This window comes from Sander vitreus, chromosome 4, assembly GCF_031162955.1.
Source record: "Sander vitreus isolate 19-12246 chromosome 4, sanVit1, whole genome shotgun sequence".
NCBI classification, from domain to species: domain Eukaryota; kingdom Metazoa; phylum Chordata; class Actinopteri; order Perciformes; family Percidae; genus Sander; species Sander vitreus.
Genome location: NC_135858.1, coordinates 29,391,774 through 29,408,521, shown reverse-complemented (window position 1 = coordinate 29,408,521; position 16,748 = coordinate 29,391,774). Strand labels below are relative to the sequence as shown.

At 42.6% G+C, this 16,748-nt stretch overlaps 1 protein-coding gene across 2 annotated transcripts; it reads left to right on the top strand.

Moving 5' to 3' along the window:
* The first annotated feature begins 8,158 nt into the window (after positions 1 to 8,158).
* Positions 8,159 to 12,749, top strand: LOC144517276 (uncharacterized). 2 transcript variants are annotated; one of them, XM_078249289.1, is made up of 8 exons: positions 8,159 to 8,321; positions 8,715 to 9,014; positions 9,264 to 9,572; positions 9,885 to 9,989; positions 10,784 to 10,807; positions 10,925 to 11,011; positions 11,651 to 11,697; positions 11,839 to 12,749. In XM_078249289.1, the coding sequence occupies exons 1-8, from the start codon at positions 8,279 to 8,281 to the stop codon at positions 12,115 to 12,117; spliced, it is 1,194 nt and encodes a 397-aa protein (XP_078105415.1). In that variant the 5' UTR covers positions 8,159 to 8,278; the 3' UTR covers positions 12,118 to 12,749. The 2 variants fall into 2 exon arrangements, with proteins under 2 accessions (XP_078105415.1, XP_078105416.1); XM_078249290.1 differs by lacking the exon at positions 9,885 to 9,989.
* Positions 12,750 to 16,748: the final 3,999 nt, after the last annotated feature.

Here is a 16,748-nt window from a genome sequence, read left to right as displayed (position 1 = left end):
TTGTCCCATTTGGAGCGCGCACCATGCGTTTAGTGAATTCAGTGCATGCAGGCGGGTTGGGACCTACCTCCAGGTAGAAAGGACCGCAGGGGTCTTTCCCATTAATCCACGCACACACAACAAAATAACCTTGGTCAGTAGGTTGGGCGTTTCTCAGTGTCAATAACATTGCCGGTGAGGAGAAATTAATTCTCTGCATCGATAATCTTTGGGTTAAATTTGTATGGTCTCTAGGAACCGTATGACCCCAACCAGGTCTACTTGTGTGCCAAATAGCATATGCCCACGGAAAACATGTAGGCCCTATTCTAGGATCTGTCACTAAGGGTACATAGCATATATAGATTTCTACCAAACCCCATTGCGATTTCCCCCCCACGCACATGAAAATAGTCACATGGTTGGAGCAAGAAGGTGGACGTGGTGTTAGCTACTATCCTTAAGTGTTGGGTCTGTTGTAATTATTGTACCGTGGAATATGGTGAGCGTGCCACACAATGTTTTCCCCCTTTCTCTGCTACGTGAGTGTATTCAATGTATGCGGGTGTAGCAGTGGCATTAGGAAAAGAGGTGTTAGAAAAAATAGTTACTTCAGTCAGTGGTTCATCATACATTGCTAACAACACAAATCCCGAAGCCATACATACAGTAAGGAAAAACAGGGTGGCAGCGAACATAACATCCTCAAATGTCGGGAGTAGGTGCCATTTCAGTCTTCTCCTGTCTGGCTGCTCCATTTGTGTGTCAGAGCAGCAGCTGCAGTGCTGTTGTATGGAATGTATGGAATGTGCTGTGTTGTGAGCGTCAGAGGAATGTCAGTGAAACTCCCCGTTGTGAGTGTCAGCTCTGAAGGATGTATCTCTGAATGGATGTGTAACGTCACTGCTGTTTTTTGCAAAAATGGGTTAACAGTACGATACCAGTAGTGTTGATCAGGCTTCTTTCCTTTTTGATGTTTTCCGTAAAGAAAACTTTTTTCCGCTGATGTAGGGTGGCACAGAAACGCCGTTCTGTCAGGCCTGCCCTATTCCTTCCCTGCAGGTGACACAGCAGGGATCTGCTCGTCACTTGTTGCAGGTTCTGGAAAACCTGTTCTCTCCCCTGGATCTGGAACCTTCCTGCAATGGGCCGCGTGGATCCACGTTGCTCGTTCGGACACTTTTACTGCTGTGTGTGTGACCAAGAGGATCTGATAGGGTCCTTGCCAGCGTTTCGACTGCCAGTTCTTCCTCCTGAAGTCCTTCACCACCACAAAGTCTCCGGGCTGGAGCTTGTGTAGGGGACCCTCAGCTGGTTGAGGCAGAGCTGCAGAAACCTGGATTCTGATGGCAGAAAGAGCAGAAGAGAGTTGCGTGCAGTAACTTAACATTTCGTGCTCACATAGAGCAGTTGACGGGAGTGGAGTCTTTGGTGGTTCTGTCCCTACCTGTGGTGGGCGGCCAAATAAAATCTCAAAAGGGCTAAGATTTGAACGAGCCCTTTTTCGCATCCTCATGTACATAAGCACAATTGGGAGTGCTTTTGTCCATGGGAGATTTGTCTCTGCACAGCATTTAGCTAGCTTAGTTTTTATCGTACCGCTCGATCGCTCCTCCACTCTGTGGTCTGTAGGAGCAGTGGCGTCTGAGGTCAATGCCAATGTACAAACTTATCTGTGTTATGGCAGAGTTTACAAAATGAGCGCCATTGTCGCTTGACAAGCGGTTCGGTAAACCCCATCTGGGAATGATTTCTGTCATTAGAGCTTTTGCTACCACTGAAGCCGTTTGTTTTGAGGCAGGAAACACTTCAACCCATTTGGAAAACATGTCCACCATGGTTAATGCATACCTTTTCCCTTCAGATGGTGTGAGCTCTATGAAATCCATCCTCAAATGCTCTCTCTGGTGGTGTGTGTCCAACCTGTTGTGTTACCTTCACTGGCCTGCCTATGTTGTTTTGTGCACATATGATACAAGCTTTACAAAAAAATTCTGCAAATGTTGTGAAACCTCTTGTGTACCATGTTTGTGTTAACAGTGACAACATACTCCCTTTTGATACATGGTCCAACCCATGTGTCAACTTAGCAAAATGGGAGAAGAAGTGCTGTGGAAGGCAGGGCTTAGAGTCTGGGCCTAGCCAGACGCCAGAGTTAAAGGTGCCCCCTGCAGCTTTCCACTGCTGTCTTTCCTGTGGTGTAGCGTCTGTTTGCATAGCAGCTACAGACTCTGGGAGTGAAAAATGTTCAAGGTCTTGTGTATCTGAGACCAAAGTGTCAACATGAGATAGGGGCAGGCGTGCAGCTGCTTTAGCTGCTGCATCAGCCCGAACATTGCCCCTAGAGACAGGGTCTGCTGCCCCAGTGTGTGCAGAACACTTGCATATAGCTACTTGTGATGGAAGTAGGATAGCAGTCAAAAGGTCATTGATCAGGTGATGATGCAAAATAGGCTTACCGTCAGATTTCAGGAAATTTCGGTGTTTCCACAGCGCACCAAAATCGTGCACTACCCCAAAAGCATACCTGGAATCCGTGTAGATGGTAACGGATGATCCTTCAGTCAACTTACATGCTTCAGTGAGTGCAATGAGCTCAGCAGCCTGTGCAGAGAGATGTTTTGGGAGAGATTCAGCAATTAGAGTGGCTGCATCAGAAACTACAGCAAAACCAACCTGTCCCTGGCCTGTTTCCAGGCAGCGAGAGGCTGACCCGTCCACATACAGAATCGCATCTGGGTTCTGTAATGGAATATCAGAAAGGTCAGGACGAGGAGTACACGTGTGCTGAAGTTCAGCCAAACAATCATGTGGCTCTCCTTCCCCTGGTGTAGGCATGAGAGAGGCAGGGTTAAGTGTAGTACAACGTTTAACAGTTACATTTGGCATATCGAGAAGACAGGTGTAATATCTCAGATAATGTGCTGCAGACAAATGGGAAGATTTTTGCTCAAGCAGGATCAGAGAGACCGCATGTGGTACTAACAGTGTGAGAGGGGCGTAGCCCTCAATGTCCCTAGCTGCGGCCAGAGCTCGTTCAGCAGCTGCTACAGCTCTGAGACAAATCGGAAGACCCGCTGCAACTGGGTCCAACTTGGCGGAAAAATAGGCTACCGGTCGGAGTCTGTCCCCATGCAGCTGCAGAAGGACAGATGTCATGCAACCTAAACGCTCATCCACTGTCTGAGTGAAAGGAAGGTTCGGGTTAGGCAAACCTAAGGTTGGAGGACTCTGAAAAGCCATTTTAAGGTTTACAAAGGCCTGATCAGCCTCGATGCGAGATGGAGACAATGTTTTCCCTGACGCAGAGATGTCATGGCCCAAAAAATGAACATCTTCTTTCACAAATTGTAATTTCGACAGGCTCGCTTTGTGGCCTTCGGCTGCAAGATGTTTTAGCAATGCAATAGTGTCGCGTTTGCACTGTTCTTTGGTAGGGCTCCCTACCAGGCAGTCATCTACATACTGCAGAAGACCCGATCCTGGTGAAAGGGTCAAACTCTCTAGGCTCTCTCTTAGAGCATCATTGTAGATTGTGGGAGATTCAGTGTACCCCTGACAAAGGTGTGTGAAGGTGTAGGGCTTACCATCGAATAGAAAAGCAAACCAGAACTGACTGTCTTTGTCCACTGGAACACTGAAAAAAGCGTTAGACAAATCAACAACAGAGAAATACTTAGCATCCCCAGGAATCCCTTGTAGAATCGTGTACGCATTGGGGACATTTGGTGTCCGTGCGTGAACCGCTGCATTTACTGCATTGAGGTCCTGGACAAATCGCCACTCGACGGGTCGGCCTTTGTCCCTGATTTTCTTTACAGGGAAAATGGGCGTGCGCACAGGAGAGTCTGGACACGGAATAATTACTCCAGCGGCCAGCAAAGAGTTAAAAACAGGTCTGATTCCGTCGATTGCTTCCTGTTTCAGTGGGTACTGATGTCTTTGGGGCCTGTAGTCCGAGCGCGGGGTGATGACCACAGGCTGACAGTTGTTTATCAAACCCACATCATACTTGTGTGCTGCCCAGAGGTGACTTGGTACCTGAGAAAGCAGAGGAGAAATGTCAGTGGGCAAAATGTCTGCTGTGCTCTGCAGGTAAGTGTGTGTTGCAGACACAGGATTACTCAACTGGTAAATGCTGGGTGTGCAAGACACCTGAAATGATAAGAGTTTCCTATAACACCCTGTCGAGGGAGAAAAGGAGACTTCATCATCTGTGGTTTCAGTCCAGTCAGTCAGTTTGTCACAGTCCAGTACAAAACGTCCCAAGTCTCTCCACTGATCTGTTGGAGATTTACACAAAGAAATATGAGCATGTGAGTGAGGAACTCGGAAACACTTTTCTTGTTTATCCGTCAAGGTTACTGATACTGCACATTTGCTGTCATGCCAGTACACAAAAGAACACTCAAGCTCATCATTTAGTTCCTCAAAAAACTGTTCTGTGTATTCTTCATCATAGTCTGGTGAAACAAAAGAAGTACAATGTAAATCTAGTGGATTCATTACTTCAGCTGTGGGGAACACGAAACCCCGTGCTTCTGTCAAGAGATTTACAACCTGAGAGAAACCATTGAAAAATGTACAAAGAGGTGTGTGTAGGCTCTAACATGAAAATGTCAGACCAAGTGTTGTTCTTATCAAAACGTATTACTTTGAGACCGGTTGAGGTTGGAACTACACCTATTCCAAACTCACACATGAGGTCTCTGCCTAAAAGATTTACAGGACACACTGGAGAAAGCAGAAATGAGCATTTTGCCTTTCTGTCTGGTTCAGGATCATTAGGTTCAGTGTGTACACACATCATAGGGGTGGTAAATCTCTCTGACATCACTGTACCACTAGCACTCTTAGAAAAAACCTGTCTGCCTGAAAGTTTTTGACCTGGGAACAATGTTTTTTTCGAAACCGAATTAGTTGCCCCGCTGTCTACTAAAAACTCAATCGTTCTCCCCTGCACATTCAACACTGTAGTGGGCAATTTTCTGTATGCATCGGATGAATACATAGAATAAGTTGAGGAGTTTCCAGTGTTTTCCTTAACTTGTTTTCATTCAAGATGTTGTATTGTATCTAATACAACCTGTCTGTCGTGTGGAGAAAGTGAGTGTGGCGTGCGAGGAAGCGTTTCTTCATTGCGAGCATGTGAATGTGTGTGTGCGTCTGCATTACCTCCCTCGAGCGCTGTGGATGCGGATCTCACCCCTTCTGCACCTCCACCACTCCCCTTTGTTTGATTTTAGCATAGTCCATTGGGCCCAGATTTCGGAGCATGAGTCGTCGTATTTCATTCATAGTGGGCAGGAAAGTCTCCACAAACCTAAGCAGGCATGTGCCAAAGCGTTTGCCAGAGTCTTTGCATGCCGGCAGGTGGCTGATAGCATTTCCGAGGTCAGTCTCTGTCCAAGGTCGGTATATGAGACCTATTTCTCCTGTCGCTGTCGGGACCTGGAGCATTGGGTAGAGATCCGCTCTCTCTTCCTCCTTCTTGTCTGGTACTGGAGGGGCTGCGGCTTGTGATTGGGTGGCTGAACCAGGTGCCTGTTCAGCATTGCTATGGCTTGCCTGTTGGATCTGGTTTGCGTCGGGAAGGGCACCCCTTGTGTTGGAGCTGGTGGTAGTGGTGGTGGGGCGGTTGGTAGGGCTGCAGCTCCTCGGTGTGGTGGGGGGTACGGGGGTGGCGGCAGCACATCCAGGATGAGATCAACATCCCTTATGCTCGGATAGAGAGGAGAAGAAAAGTCAATAAGAGGCTTGCTCGCCTGTTCTTTATCAGTGTCATTGGTTTTTAACAATGTCAGCTGTTTCTGCCCTTGTTTCTTTTCCCTACTATCTGCTTCTTTCATCCACTTTGTTTTTTTTTTATTTTGGTTTGCTTCTTTAGTTTTTTCTCTTGTTCCTCTAAACTGTCTTTTAACATTCGGAGTTTGCTTATACTGAATGACCCATTTTCTGGGAACCCGCACGTTTTTGTCCAGTATGGCAGACAATCCAAACAGTTTGAGCCGTATTTCCGCACCATTACATCCACCTTGGGTCCCGTAGGAGTGTGTGACCCGGATTTGCTTGATCCGTTACCCATCCTATTTGGGAAGAAGTACTTCTTTAACTTACTTATAGACGTCACTATAAGGCCAGGTTTCTATCTTATTTCGGAAAAAACCCGTGCACAACAACCGAACAGTTTCTGAAAAACTGTTTATTAGATTTACTTCAAAATCTAATTAGATTTGTTCCTAAAATCTATAAAAAAATCACCCCCGTGTGGATTAGATCTTTGGTGTAAAAATATTGCTCAAACGATCACAATTGTAAATTCCCAACCTTAAAGGATCACTCAATATTTATACAAAACAACCTAACACTGGTTATCTTACTATAGTTTCCAAAGTCAGTATTTGTTTCCGACTACAGCCAATTCAAATTACTCTTAATTCAATTTAAATCAGAGTTTGATCTTACCCTGCTGTGTGAAATTGCTTCCGTTTTTCTTGAAGATCAGTGTGGAGTCAGTAGAGCCCTCCGCAGTGTCTGATCCTCTCTCTCTGAATGCCTTTTTGGGCGAGGTAGAGGCGGAAATTGTTTGATCCCAGATTGCAGGTCCTCAGTCACCTACGGAGCCGCTCTTGTCTGCCTCTCCACAGATTGATCCCACTTCTGACACCAAGTTGTAATAGACGTTTCTGGTCCAGCAGGGGTAGAGGTTTCAAAGTTTAGTGAATGTAACAAATAAGACAGTCGGAGAACTGAATCAAGTTAGGGTTTCGTATTTATTAAGATATATTTGCAAATATAGGAAGAATAACAGAGTCACAAAAGCACAAGCAGCTCAGTGAGTACCAATTCTTCAAATGAGTCAAGGAAACACTGAGCTTAAATGCACATTGGGAAAAGGGGAGTGACAATTCAAACATGATCTACCTACAACAACGGTTTACATTTTCTCACAGACAGTGTCCAGATAAGGTTAACAGGTTATAGGTTAACATGCACATAAAGATAAAGATCTTCAGATACCTTTCTAAATCTCCCGAAAGGTGTCATAAAACCCCTTCCTCTAATCCCCTGTCCCCCACTTTCACATCTGGGGTCACATTCCCCAGACATCGTAACTGACTAGGGAGGAACGGATCTGGGAAGGAAGATGGTTTATAGTGTCCTTGTAGTTTATCAGTTTAAACAAAGGGCCTATGTTTCGTCTCCCAGACTTTCTGTCTCAGCAGTTTAAGCAGGATCGAATCAACATGATAAGGGGAGACAAACTGTTCTTTCAATAGTGCTGAGAGAAGGCTATGTGTTAATAAAAACATAAGAAATAAAAGGAACAGTGCTCAAGTGTAATTTTTGCCATTACACCACCGCCTTTTTTAAGACTCATAAAAGCTTCAAAATTCACAACTGGAGTATTTACCAAAGTATTTTATGTCGCAGAACAAAATGTGAACATCTCTTAAGATTGTGTTAACCGCCAAATGTGAAAATGCCAAACATGTTACACCACTGCGTTGTTGGAAAAAACCTTGACAACACATAGTACATCAACAGAGGATTGAGAAAGGTAAAATAATGGACCACAATGTGACAGTATTACTGACACCACCCCATCAGCATCAGGTTCTTGTGGTTTTGTGTTGCTAGCAGGAAATTCATTGTGTCACATCATGTTGGCTTCATATAGCTTGCGAGATTGATAATGCAATGCTGTAAAAATACTCGTAGACAGTGGGGGATGTATCGTCATTACTACTATTATGTTCATAGTCATTTATTGGTTATTAATGGTTTAAAAAGGCTGATATCTTCTGACATTAACACTGCTGAAACCACCCAACTTCCCCTTTATGGATGAATAAAATCTCTTGCTTCTATTTGTCATTGTACTTTTTCCAAGTCGGTTGTTTTCACATTTAGGAAGTGATGTTGATATGATTTACTTATAAATCAAAGCCAAATAATGAACAATGATGAGGCATTCTGTTATACCACTATTCTACTATTTGTGGCATATTGTGGCGTTTATGTCAGGGACTTTCTAATACAAAGTGGATTTTCTTTCTCATGAGTATTTCTGTTTACTGTGAACAAAATGGTTAAAAAAAGGCGTTATAATTGTGAAGAACAAAAAGGGGAAGGATAGACAGAAAGGATGTTTTTAAGTAACATATTATGACAGAAATTCAGGAAACCCAACTCTTGAGACCGACCAACTGTAGAGATGCAGCGATCAGACAGAACTGAAATAACCAGCTGGAGTTTAATAATCTGACGGAGGATCTCAGCTTCTAACAGCAACATAATGAAGAGCTTTCTTCTACTCATCCTCTCACTGATGATAACAGGTACAACTAATACCTCCTCACTGATAGATACAATCATTCAAATGAAAAACAGTTTTCAATATGTTTACTAAATAAATATGAGTAGAAATCCTACAGCAACATACTGTACTGCTACTGTACCACTGTACTGTACTGCTCCATAACTCCAGTAATTGCAACAAAAATAAAATGTAATAACAGTGTCCATAAAAAAGCAGAGGCTTTTTATGAAAATATACAATAAAAGAGATTAATATGACTAATCTGTGATCTACTGATTAATCCTGAGAGTGTGTTTCCGATCATGTTCCAGACAGACAGTGTAATTTTTGTTGATAGAGATCATATTCAGACTGGAGCTCTGAGATTGTCTCAGAATCTGACATGATGTGATCTTTTCTCTCTGATCTACAGGCTGGGAGGCCTCATCTGATGTGAAGGGATGCACAGACGGATGGGTGGAATTCATCTGCCAGCACAAAACAAGTCAACAATATCAAAGAGTTGATGTAGTTAAGGGCAGCCGAACAATCATAGGAAGTACTCAAAAGAATGAGTGGCAGACCGAGGACAGATTTTCTGTTCACTATGATGCAGCAAATAGAAAGCTCAGAGTGGTCATCAAACAACTTCAACATGGGGACTTTGGGAAGTACAAGTGTACATTTATATTTAAACAAAAATCTAACTGTGATAAAGTGGACTTGGAAGTTGGTAAGAAATGCTGCCTCTTTTTATCACTGTCTCTCATGTCCTTTGTTAAAGCATTTTGTAACTGTGTTAAAGAGTAACTACACTCTCAGATAACTAAGGTATCAGACATGCAAATTAGACATACAGTACTCCTATTGTTCAAGTCATCATCTACTGACTAACCAAGTTACAAAAATGGAAATAATTTTGCCATAAAGCACATAGTACTAGACATGATGGAAAGATTTCACATCTCTTTTATATTTTCAGATGACGGCTGTCAGACACCATTTATTCAAACTGCGTACAGAACAGCTAAAACCACCATCTCATGTGACAAAAGAAACGACTCCAGATTCACGTTTTTCTGCAAAGAGAAGGGTTCAATCTGTGAGGATATTTTATCAACAAAATCTTCTCTGAAGTCAAACGGGTCCTTCACTCTCCCAGAGACCAGCAGTAGCTTCAACGTGTCCATCAGTAATGTGTCCTCAGAGCATGCTGGTGTCTACTGGTGTGGAGTGGAAACAAATAAAGGTTACCGAGCTGCACTCAGAAAAATACAACTGAAGGTTGAAGGTGAGAAACAAACATCTGACACTTTTAGGTTTTATTTACTCACACATATATAATGAAGGTGTCTCTGAAATATGATGTTAAATACAACTGAACAACGCTGTCTGTCGGTCTGCCTACAAATACTATTATTAACTCCACTAAGTCTCCAACTGTTGGACAGAATCTCACATACTGGTGTAAATATCCAGAGGGTACTACGATAAAAAAAATTACTGTGTAAAGGAGAAGATCCATCTATATGTAAACAGATAGTAAGCACTGCACAATTTTCCATGATGGATGACAAAGTGAAGAGAAATATCACCATAACAGTGAGAAACGTAACAACAGAAGACACTGGGACATACTGGTGTGGAGCAGAAAGAAATGACCCAAAACAGAGCAACCCATTCTTCCACAGGCTCATGATGACTGTCGGTGAGTTGTGACATTATTGTATGGTTTGGATGTAATCTGACCCCTGTTCAGGTTGTAGTTTGCTTATTGATGGATGGTGAAGTTCACCTGGGACAGGTTTAAGTTACAATCCCAAAGATCTCTGTTTTGTTCTCTTTGGTGACCTTGGTGATAAGCGGTAATTAAGAGACAGAAAAAAAACTACCCCGCTTCACACACAAGTAAGTTGAAGAGTGCGTCTGTTGCGTTAACTCCGCCTACCCTCTCTGGTGGACCAATCACTGCTTGCTGATAGACAAATGCGTCACTAACTGTGCAACGATTGTGATGTCTGAAATGTCGCCACAGACACGCCTAATAATGTCAATCAGTGGACCATTTGCCCAATCACCATTGTGTTACATCATCCCACAGTAACAAATGTACAGTATTTTGTTTATCTCATATTATATCTAGTTGCAGTGCTTCCAACAACACTGAACTCCTCTACTATCAAAATAAAAGCAACAATAACCACGGAACACTGATAATCTTATAGTTCATCTTGGCAAGTTATGTTAACAAATAACTGTGTTTTTAGGAAGATAATCATTTAGCAGTGTTGACCTGTACAGTTTCAGGCATCAACTTTTATCCAACTTATATCATCTTCTTTAAAAAAAAAATGGATCTGTCCAAACGTAATAGTTACATGACAAGTCAGTTAAAGTCCCATGCTCATGATAGCATAATTTGTTTTTTGCCAAGTTTTGACGACTTACATTTCTTATTTTCTATACTTCTTTCTATCTCTAATCTATTATATCTATTTTCAGTGCCTCCAACTACATCAAGTCATGGTGAGGAAGCACTTTTGTTTACTGAAACCTCCTGCAGCAGATAAACCCTTCTGGATGAGTTGTGTGTGTTTAAATAAAGCTGCTTGTCTTTTAGTTGTGTGGTTGTGTCTCCTGCAGGGGCCTCCTCGTTACCTGGAACCATATCTGTGGTCGTCTCTGTGGCTGTGCTGGTGCTGCTACTTATTTTGGTTTTCGTCTGGAAACGTAAGAGACTCTTGGAACACACACATACATGGATACACACTTTTTTGGGTGGGCTGGCAAGCGGTGATTCAACAAAGCCATTAATCAATAAATAAATAAAAATAATAAAAAAGGTCCAGACTACCTTTTTCATGGTTGTAAATTTGAAATTTGTATAGCTTTTAGTTAAGGCTGGCTATCACCAATGATTTACCAAACTGATTTGATTCTGATTCACAATGTCACGATTCAATTACATTTCCGATTTGACTTGATATCAATTAGGTTAGGGAAATTTCAGTTACAATACCAATATTGCTTGGATTAAAAAAAAAGAGGTTCTCAGAAAACCTATGTTGTAAATTGTGCAAACTTTTCTTATAATGCACAAGGTTAATGTTAGCATTAAGAATTGACCTCCCAGAAGGGATTTTCTTAATCGATTTCCGATCACTCAAACAAAGAGGAGGAGAAGAATCGATTATTTTAACCCAGCCCTACCTACAATATTTTACTTATTTCTATGCAGTTCAACAGACTCAAACATCAACAGGTGTAACTGTGTCAGATCTTTCCTGGTCCGTTGTACAGTAGGTCCCGCTGTGATGATAGAGATTAGCGTGTGATTCTGCTTGTTCATTTTTTTCTTTCTTTTTGCAGGATTTCAGCGTTTAAAAGACACAAGAAATGGAGAACAGAACAATGAGGTTAGTGTACATAAGTCCACTTCGCCATACTAGCTAAATGCTAACATTAGAATGCTAGAACCTCTTTCCACTCTGGTTAGTGTTTAATGTTAGGATCACATATGAACGATTCCTCCTGTGTTTGTCTTTGTTCTCTGGAAGGATGGTGCCTATGAGGAGATACAGGAGCGCCTCCAGAAGCCAGGCTCAGGAACTGCACTCAGCACTATTTATGTCACAGCCAACGCTCCCACAAACCCCTCTGCCTCGCAGCATTACTCCACGGTCAACTTTCCCAACAGCTCTGGAGAAGCTAGTGGTGACACATATCTTACTGTGTGGGACAGCGGCCATAGTCCCACCCATTCTGCTGTCAATCATCCATCCAGACTTTCTGAAGATCCTTTCTATTCTACTGTCAACAACCCACAGCAGCACTGAGACCAGTCCTGACACTCTTCACTTCATTTTAAGGTTTAGTCACAGGGCTTCTGCACTGATATACACCAAGTTACCAGTTCTGCAACCAGCACTGCAGTTCAATACAACATGTCCAACTACCACCTCAATAAGGACCACAGAACTCAATCAACACCTGAATTAAAGAGTCATGATTATTTGGCAAAACATGGATCTTAGTTGTCGAGTCCAACCTCCACTGTTAAACGCTAACACGCTTCAACTTTTACCTGTTTAATTGTACCACATTGATGAGTAATATTACTGAATGCTACGAGAACATTGTGAATCAAATTTCAGTTTAAGGTAACCACAGTGGTTACATCACAGATTTGCACTTTTACTGCTGCTGGTTTTGAATGTCCTTTTCAGCCTTGATGCAAAAACATCTCCTCAGTCCTCACACAAATATGCCTCAGACTGATTTCATGTATATATAGTTTCAATTATTGTATTTAATATGTTATGCAACATCTATTTGTTTCTTCTTTTTGAAAACCTTCCTTTTTTTTACCAACATAATGCATTTGGACATGTTGACAATTTTGTTTTCTTTTCAATATTGTATTTAATTTACATAAAATGCTTAAATAGTGGTAATAAACAAGATTTACTTTTAAGTGGTCTTTTTCATCTTATAATTGAATTTACAAATCGTATGTATTTATATGGCACAAAACAATAATTATAACACAAGAAAGAAAAAATAGACAAGCAAAAATGGTACAAACAAAGAACACAAAATGTAGACACGTACAAAACACAAGATATTGTATAACATTGTTTCAGGACGACGCAAATAAACAAACAGCATTTGCTGTTTGGCTTCTTAGAGACTTGATGTCATGCCCTCCAACTTGTGTGTGTGTGTGTGTGTGTCTGTGTGAGTGTGTTTGTCTGTGTGTCTGTGTGAGTGTGTTTGTCTGTGTGTCTGTGTGAGTGTGTGTGTGTGTGTGTGTGTGTGTGTGTGTGTGTGTGTGTGTGTGTGTGTGTGTGTGTGTGTGTGTGTGTGTGTGTGTCTGTGTGAGTGTGTCTGTGTGTGTGTGTGTGTGTGTGTGTGTGTGTGTGTGTGTGTGTGTGTGTGTGTGTGTGTGTGTGTGTGTGTGTGTGTGTGTCTGTGTGTGTGTGAGTGTGTGTCTGTGTGAGTGTGTGTCTTTGTGAGTGTGTGTCTGTGTGAGTGTGTGTCTGTGTGTGTGTCGTGTGTCTGTGTGGAGTGTGTCTTTGTAGTGTGCTGTCTGTGTGTGTGTGTGTGTGTGTGTGTGTGTGTGTGTGTGTGTGTCTGTGTCTGTGTGAGTGTGTGTGTGTGTGTGTGTGTGTGTGTGTGAGTGTGTGTCTGTGTGAGTGTGTGTCTTTGTGAGTGTGTTTGTCTGTGTGAGTGTGTGTCTTTGTGAGTGTGTGTCTGTGTGTGTGTGTGTGTGTGTGTGTGTGTGTGTGTGTGTGTGTGTGTGTGTGTGTGTGTGTGTGTGTGTGTGTGTGTGTGTGTGTGTGTGTGTGTGTGTGTGTGTGTGTGTGTGTGTGTGTGTGTGTGTGTGTGTGTGTGTGTGTGTGTGTGTGTGTGTGTGTGTCTGTGTGTCTGTGTGTGTGTGTGTGTGTGTGTGTGTGTCTGTGTGTGTGTGTGTGTGTGTGTGTGTGTGTGTGTGTGTGTGTGTGTGTGTCTGTGTGTGTGTGTGTGTGTGTGTGTGTGTGCTGTGTGTGTGTGTGTGTGTGTGTGTGTGTGTGTGTGTGTGTGTGTGTGTGTGTGTGTGTCTGTCTGTGTGAGTGTGTTTCTAATTGCAGGAGTGGAGACAGGTGTGCTGGAGTCAGATGACCAGCTGACCCTCATCATGATTAGCCGCTGTGCAGCCTGTTATATGTATGTAATATGTTATGTTATAGTTCAAACAAATAATCGATTCAATAAAAAAAATAAAAAAATCTTTATTTAACAAACAAATTAAGAACGTCACAAACCCTCTCGTCATAGATTTAACCATTTATTGCAACAAATGGAAATAGAGTTATGCTTGGTGCTGAGGGCTCCGCTCTTGATAATGCTTCCTGGATCAGCCAAGCAGCACGCTAAGCTGAAACAGGGGGCACCATGCACAAACCCCCCTGGGTAAAAAAAAAGAAAAAAAAAGAGCGAGCCAAAAGAAAGATATTGAAAACCATTTTAACCTTTGAGTCATGTTAGGACTCTGAACTATGAAGGTGGAGACTGGGGTGGTGGAGGCAAAGCGTTGCCAGCGGCAGCAGTGAGTGTAGCAGCGTCAGTGTAGCAGGGATCAGTGAGGAGGGAGTCCCATTCAAAAGGACCGCCTAGATGTGAGAATGGCTGCGATTGGTGTGTGTCTGATAGGAATGATAATTCAACCAGCGGGCGTATGACTTCCGTGTCCTGCTTGAACTGACGCTAAGCTTAATTTCATCAAAATGTTAATAGATTAAAACTTGTCCAACAAGCCCTCCCAATATAACCACCATACAGTTTGGGTGTAACTGACACATTAAAGCCTTTTCCGATCTGCGTCTTGCATCGGCAGGACAACCTCAGTTCTCTGTGCCCTCCAGAACAGTTTCACCAAGGGCTGCACCGTATATCCTTTCGGCACTGACACTGCGATGTGCGCATGTGCAATAGTCACATCGCAGGGCGTGCGATGTAAATGCTACAACTTTTTCCATGACTAATGTTACCGACCGACCCAATTCCCCTTACAGACAGGCAGCCAATGTGAGCAAACAGACACGGTGAAACGCATGCGTTTTCATGGGAAGTGAAGCTACAGTAGTCATTGTTTTGTGTTTGCTGCAAAGACTAAATAAAGTACCTGATTAAGGTAACGTTATCATGACATCTCCCGACTGTTCTTCACTGCCAGATTAAAGGCTAGTTACCAGCTGCGAGCCAGGCTAAGCTAAAGTTAGCCTTAAGAAACAAGGGGTCTGTCTAAACTATGGTTCGAAGCTGCGGAGCTGGTAACGTAACACTAATCTACAAGAGAATTCTGTGTCTGATATAAGGGAGTTTGTTGCTAGGGCGTGACACGCAGGTTCTGCATGCACAGCAAACCACCAATCACAATCAATGTTGATCAATGTATTAAACAACCAAAGCAGGCCCCGCTAGTCGTTCCACAACATGAAAATAAGCGAGGAACAGGAAGGGAGCAAAATCAGGAAGCCCCCTTATTTTAGGGGAAGCAACATGCATGATTAATAATAGCATTGGCTTCAGCCTGGATTGATAGTAGTATGATATATGAATACAATGGGGTCTTGTAAGTCAACCAGTGTATTTAACTATCTAACTTCCCCATCCAAAATCACATCAGAAGAGAAGTCCTAGCGCTTACTTGCTTTTGTTTGTAAAACATTGAAGTTCAAGAAAGAACAGTTCACATAAGATCAAAAGTCATTTTTGTTAATTTTTTTTCTACGCAGATGCACTACCCTACAAAATCACACCAGTAATTTGAGAATTATTTATTATTTACAAAAGAGCTATTCAAGTCAACTCGTAAAAACTCCAGTATTTTTTCATATGGCAGGAAAAATATATATATACCATATGTCCATTTTTTCCATAACTGTGCAGCGCTAGTTTCACTGTTGAAAAGTTTCTTGGTCTGACAAGGCTCTGGTTAGGCTTTGGTTAGGTATATGTACACTATGACTTGGTTAAGGTTATGGACAGATCATTGTCATTGATACAATAATAAACACTTGATTAAAGTTAGGGAGCAGACGAGAGTCACAACTAAAGCCATTAGAGGGCTTTGACACGTAAAGGTAAACTGTTGTTTTGGGGGTACTTGTTGAAAAGGCTGATTCTGTATTTTTTCTTGAGAGAACAGTTTCAACTTTATATGACATATATAAAGGCATGCTGTCCTTATATTGGATTGTTCCAGTATTCCAATGTGCTAATTACCGGTTGTGTAAGATGTTTTTCAGGCTTGTGCTGGATTTTTTGCATGTTAGGCCTATAGAGTGCTAGCCTGGCTCCGCCCTCCTACATACGTCCGCTCAATTTCCATTTTCCTTCAGTACGTCGTCTGGGTTTGCGGTATATTCTTGGGTTTTCTCCAGCCAATCTTTACCTGTCCAATCAGCGAACAGAGGCAGTGGCTGAGAACGATGACGTTGAGGTCGTGCGCTAGTTTGAGTTGTAGTTCAGTAATGGCGGCGGAGAAAGATGCGAGCGAAGCCATTCGGTCCGTTGTGGCAACGCTGCCGAATATCCATAAGTTAAAGCCCTATCAAGAACAAGCTTTACTGAGTTTTGTTGGTGGCCACGGGGTTCGGGAAAAGTTTTATTTTGCAGCTCGCTCCGTTAGTGGTGAAGGAGTTGGCTAAGGCGAACGCTAGCGATGCTAAGCCGACGTCACGACCAAACGTTAGCGATTGGTTATGGCAGATCCAGAGTGGCTCTGGGCAGATCCAATAGTTTTAAACTTCAACAGAGTACCTACCTTCAAGGAAGTTAACACTTGTCAATGGAGAGTGGCCAGACTCTCTGTACAAATGAAATGTAGCAGAGTCTGGTAGGACCAGGCTAATAGAGTGCTTCAGGGATGACATATTTTTGCAGGCCAACCTGGAAGTTATCTTGTTTCCCTCAACAAAAAGCC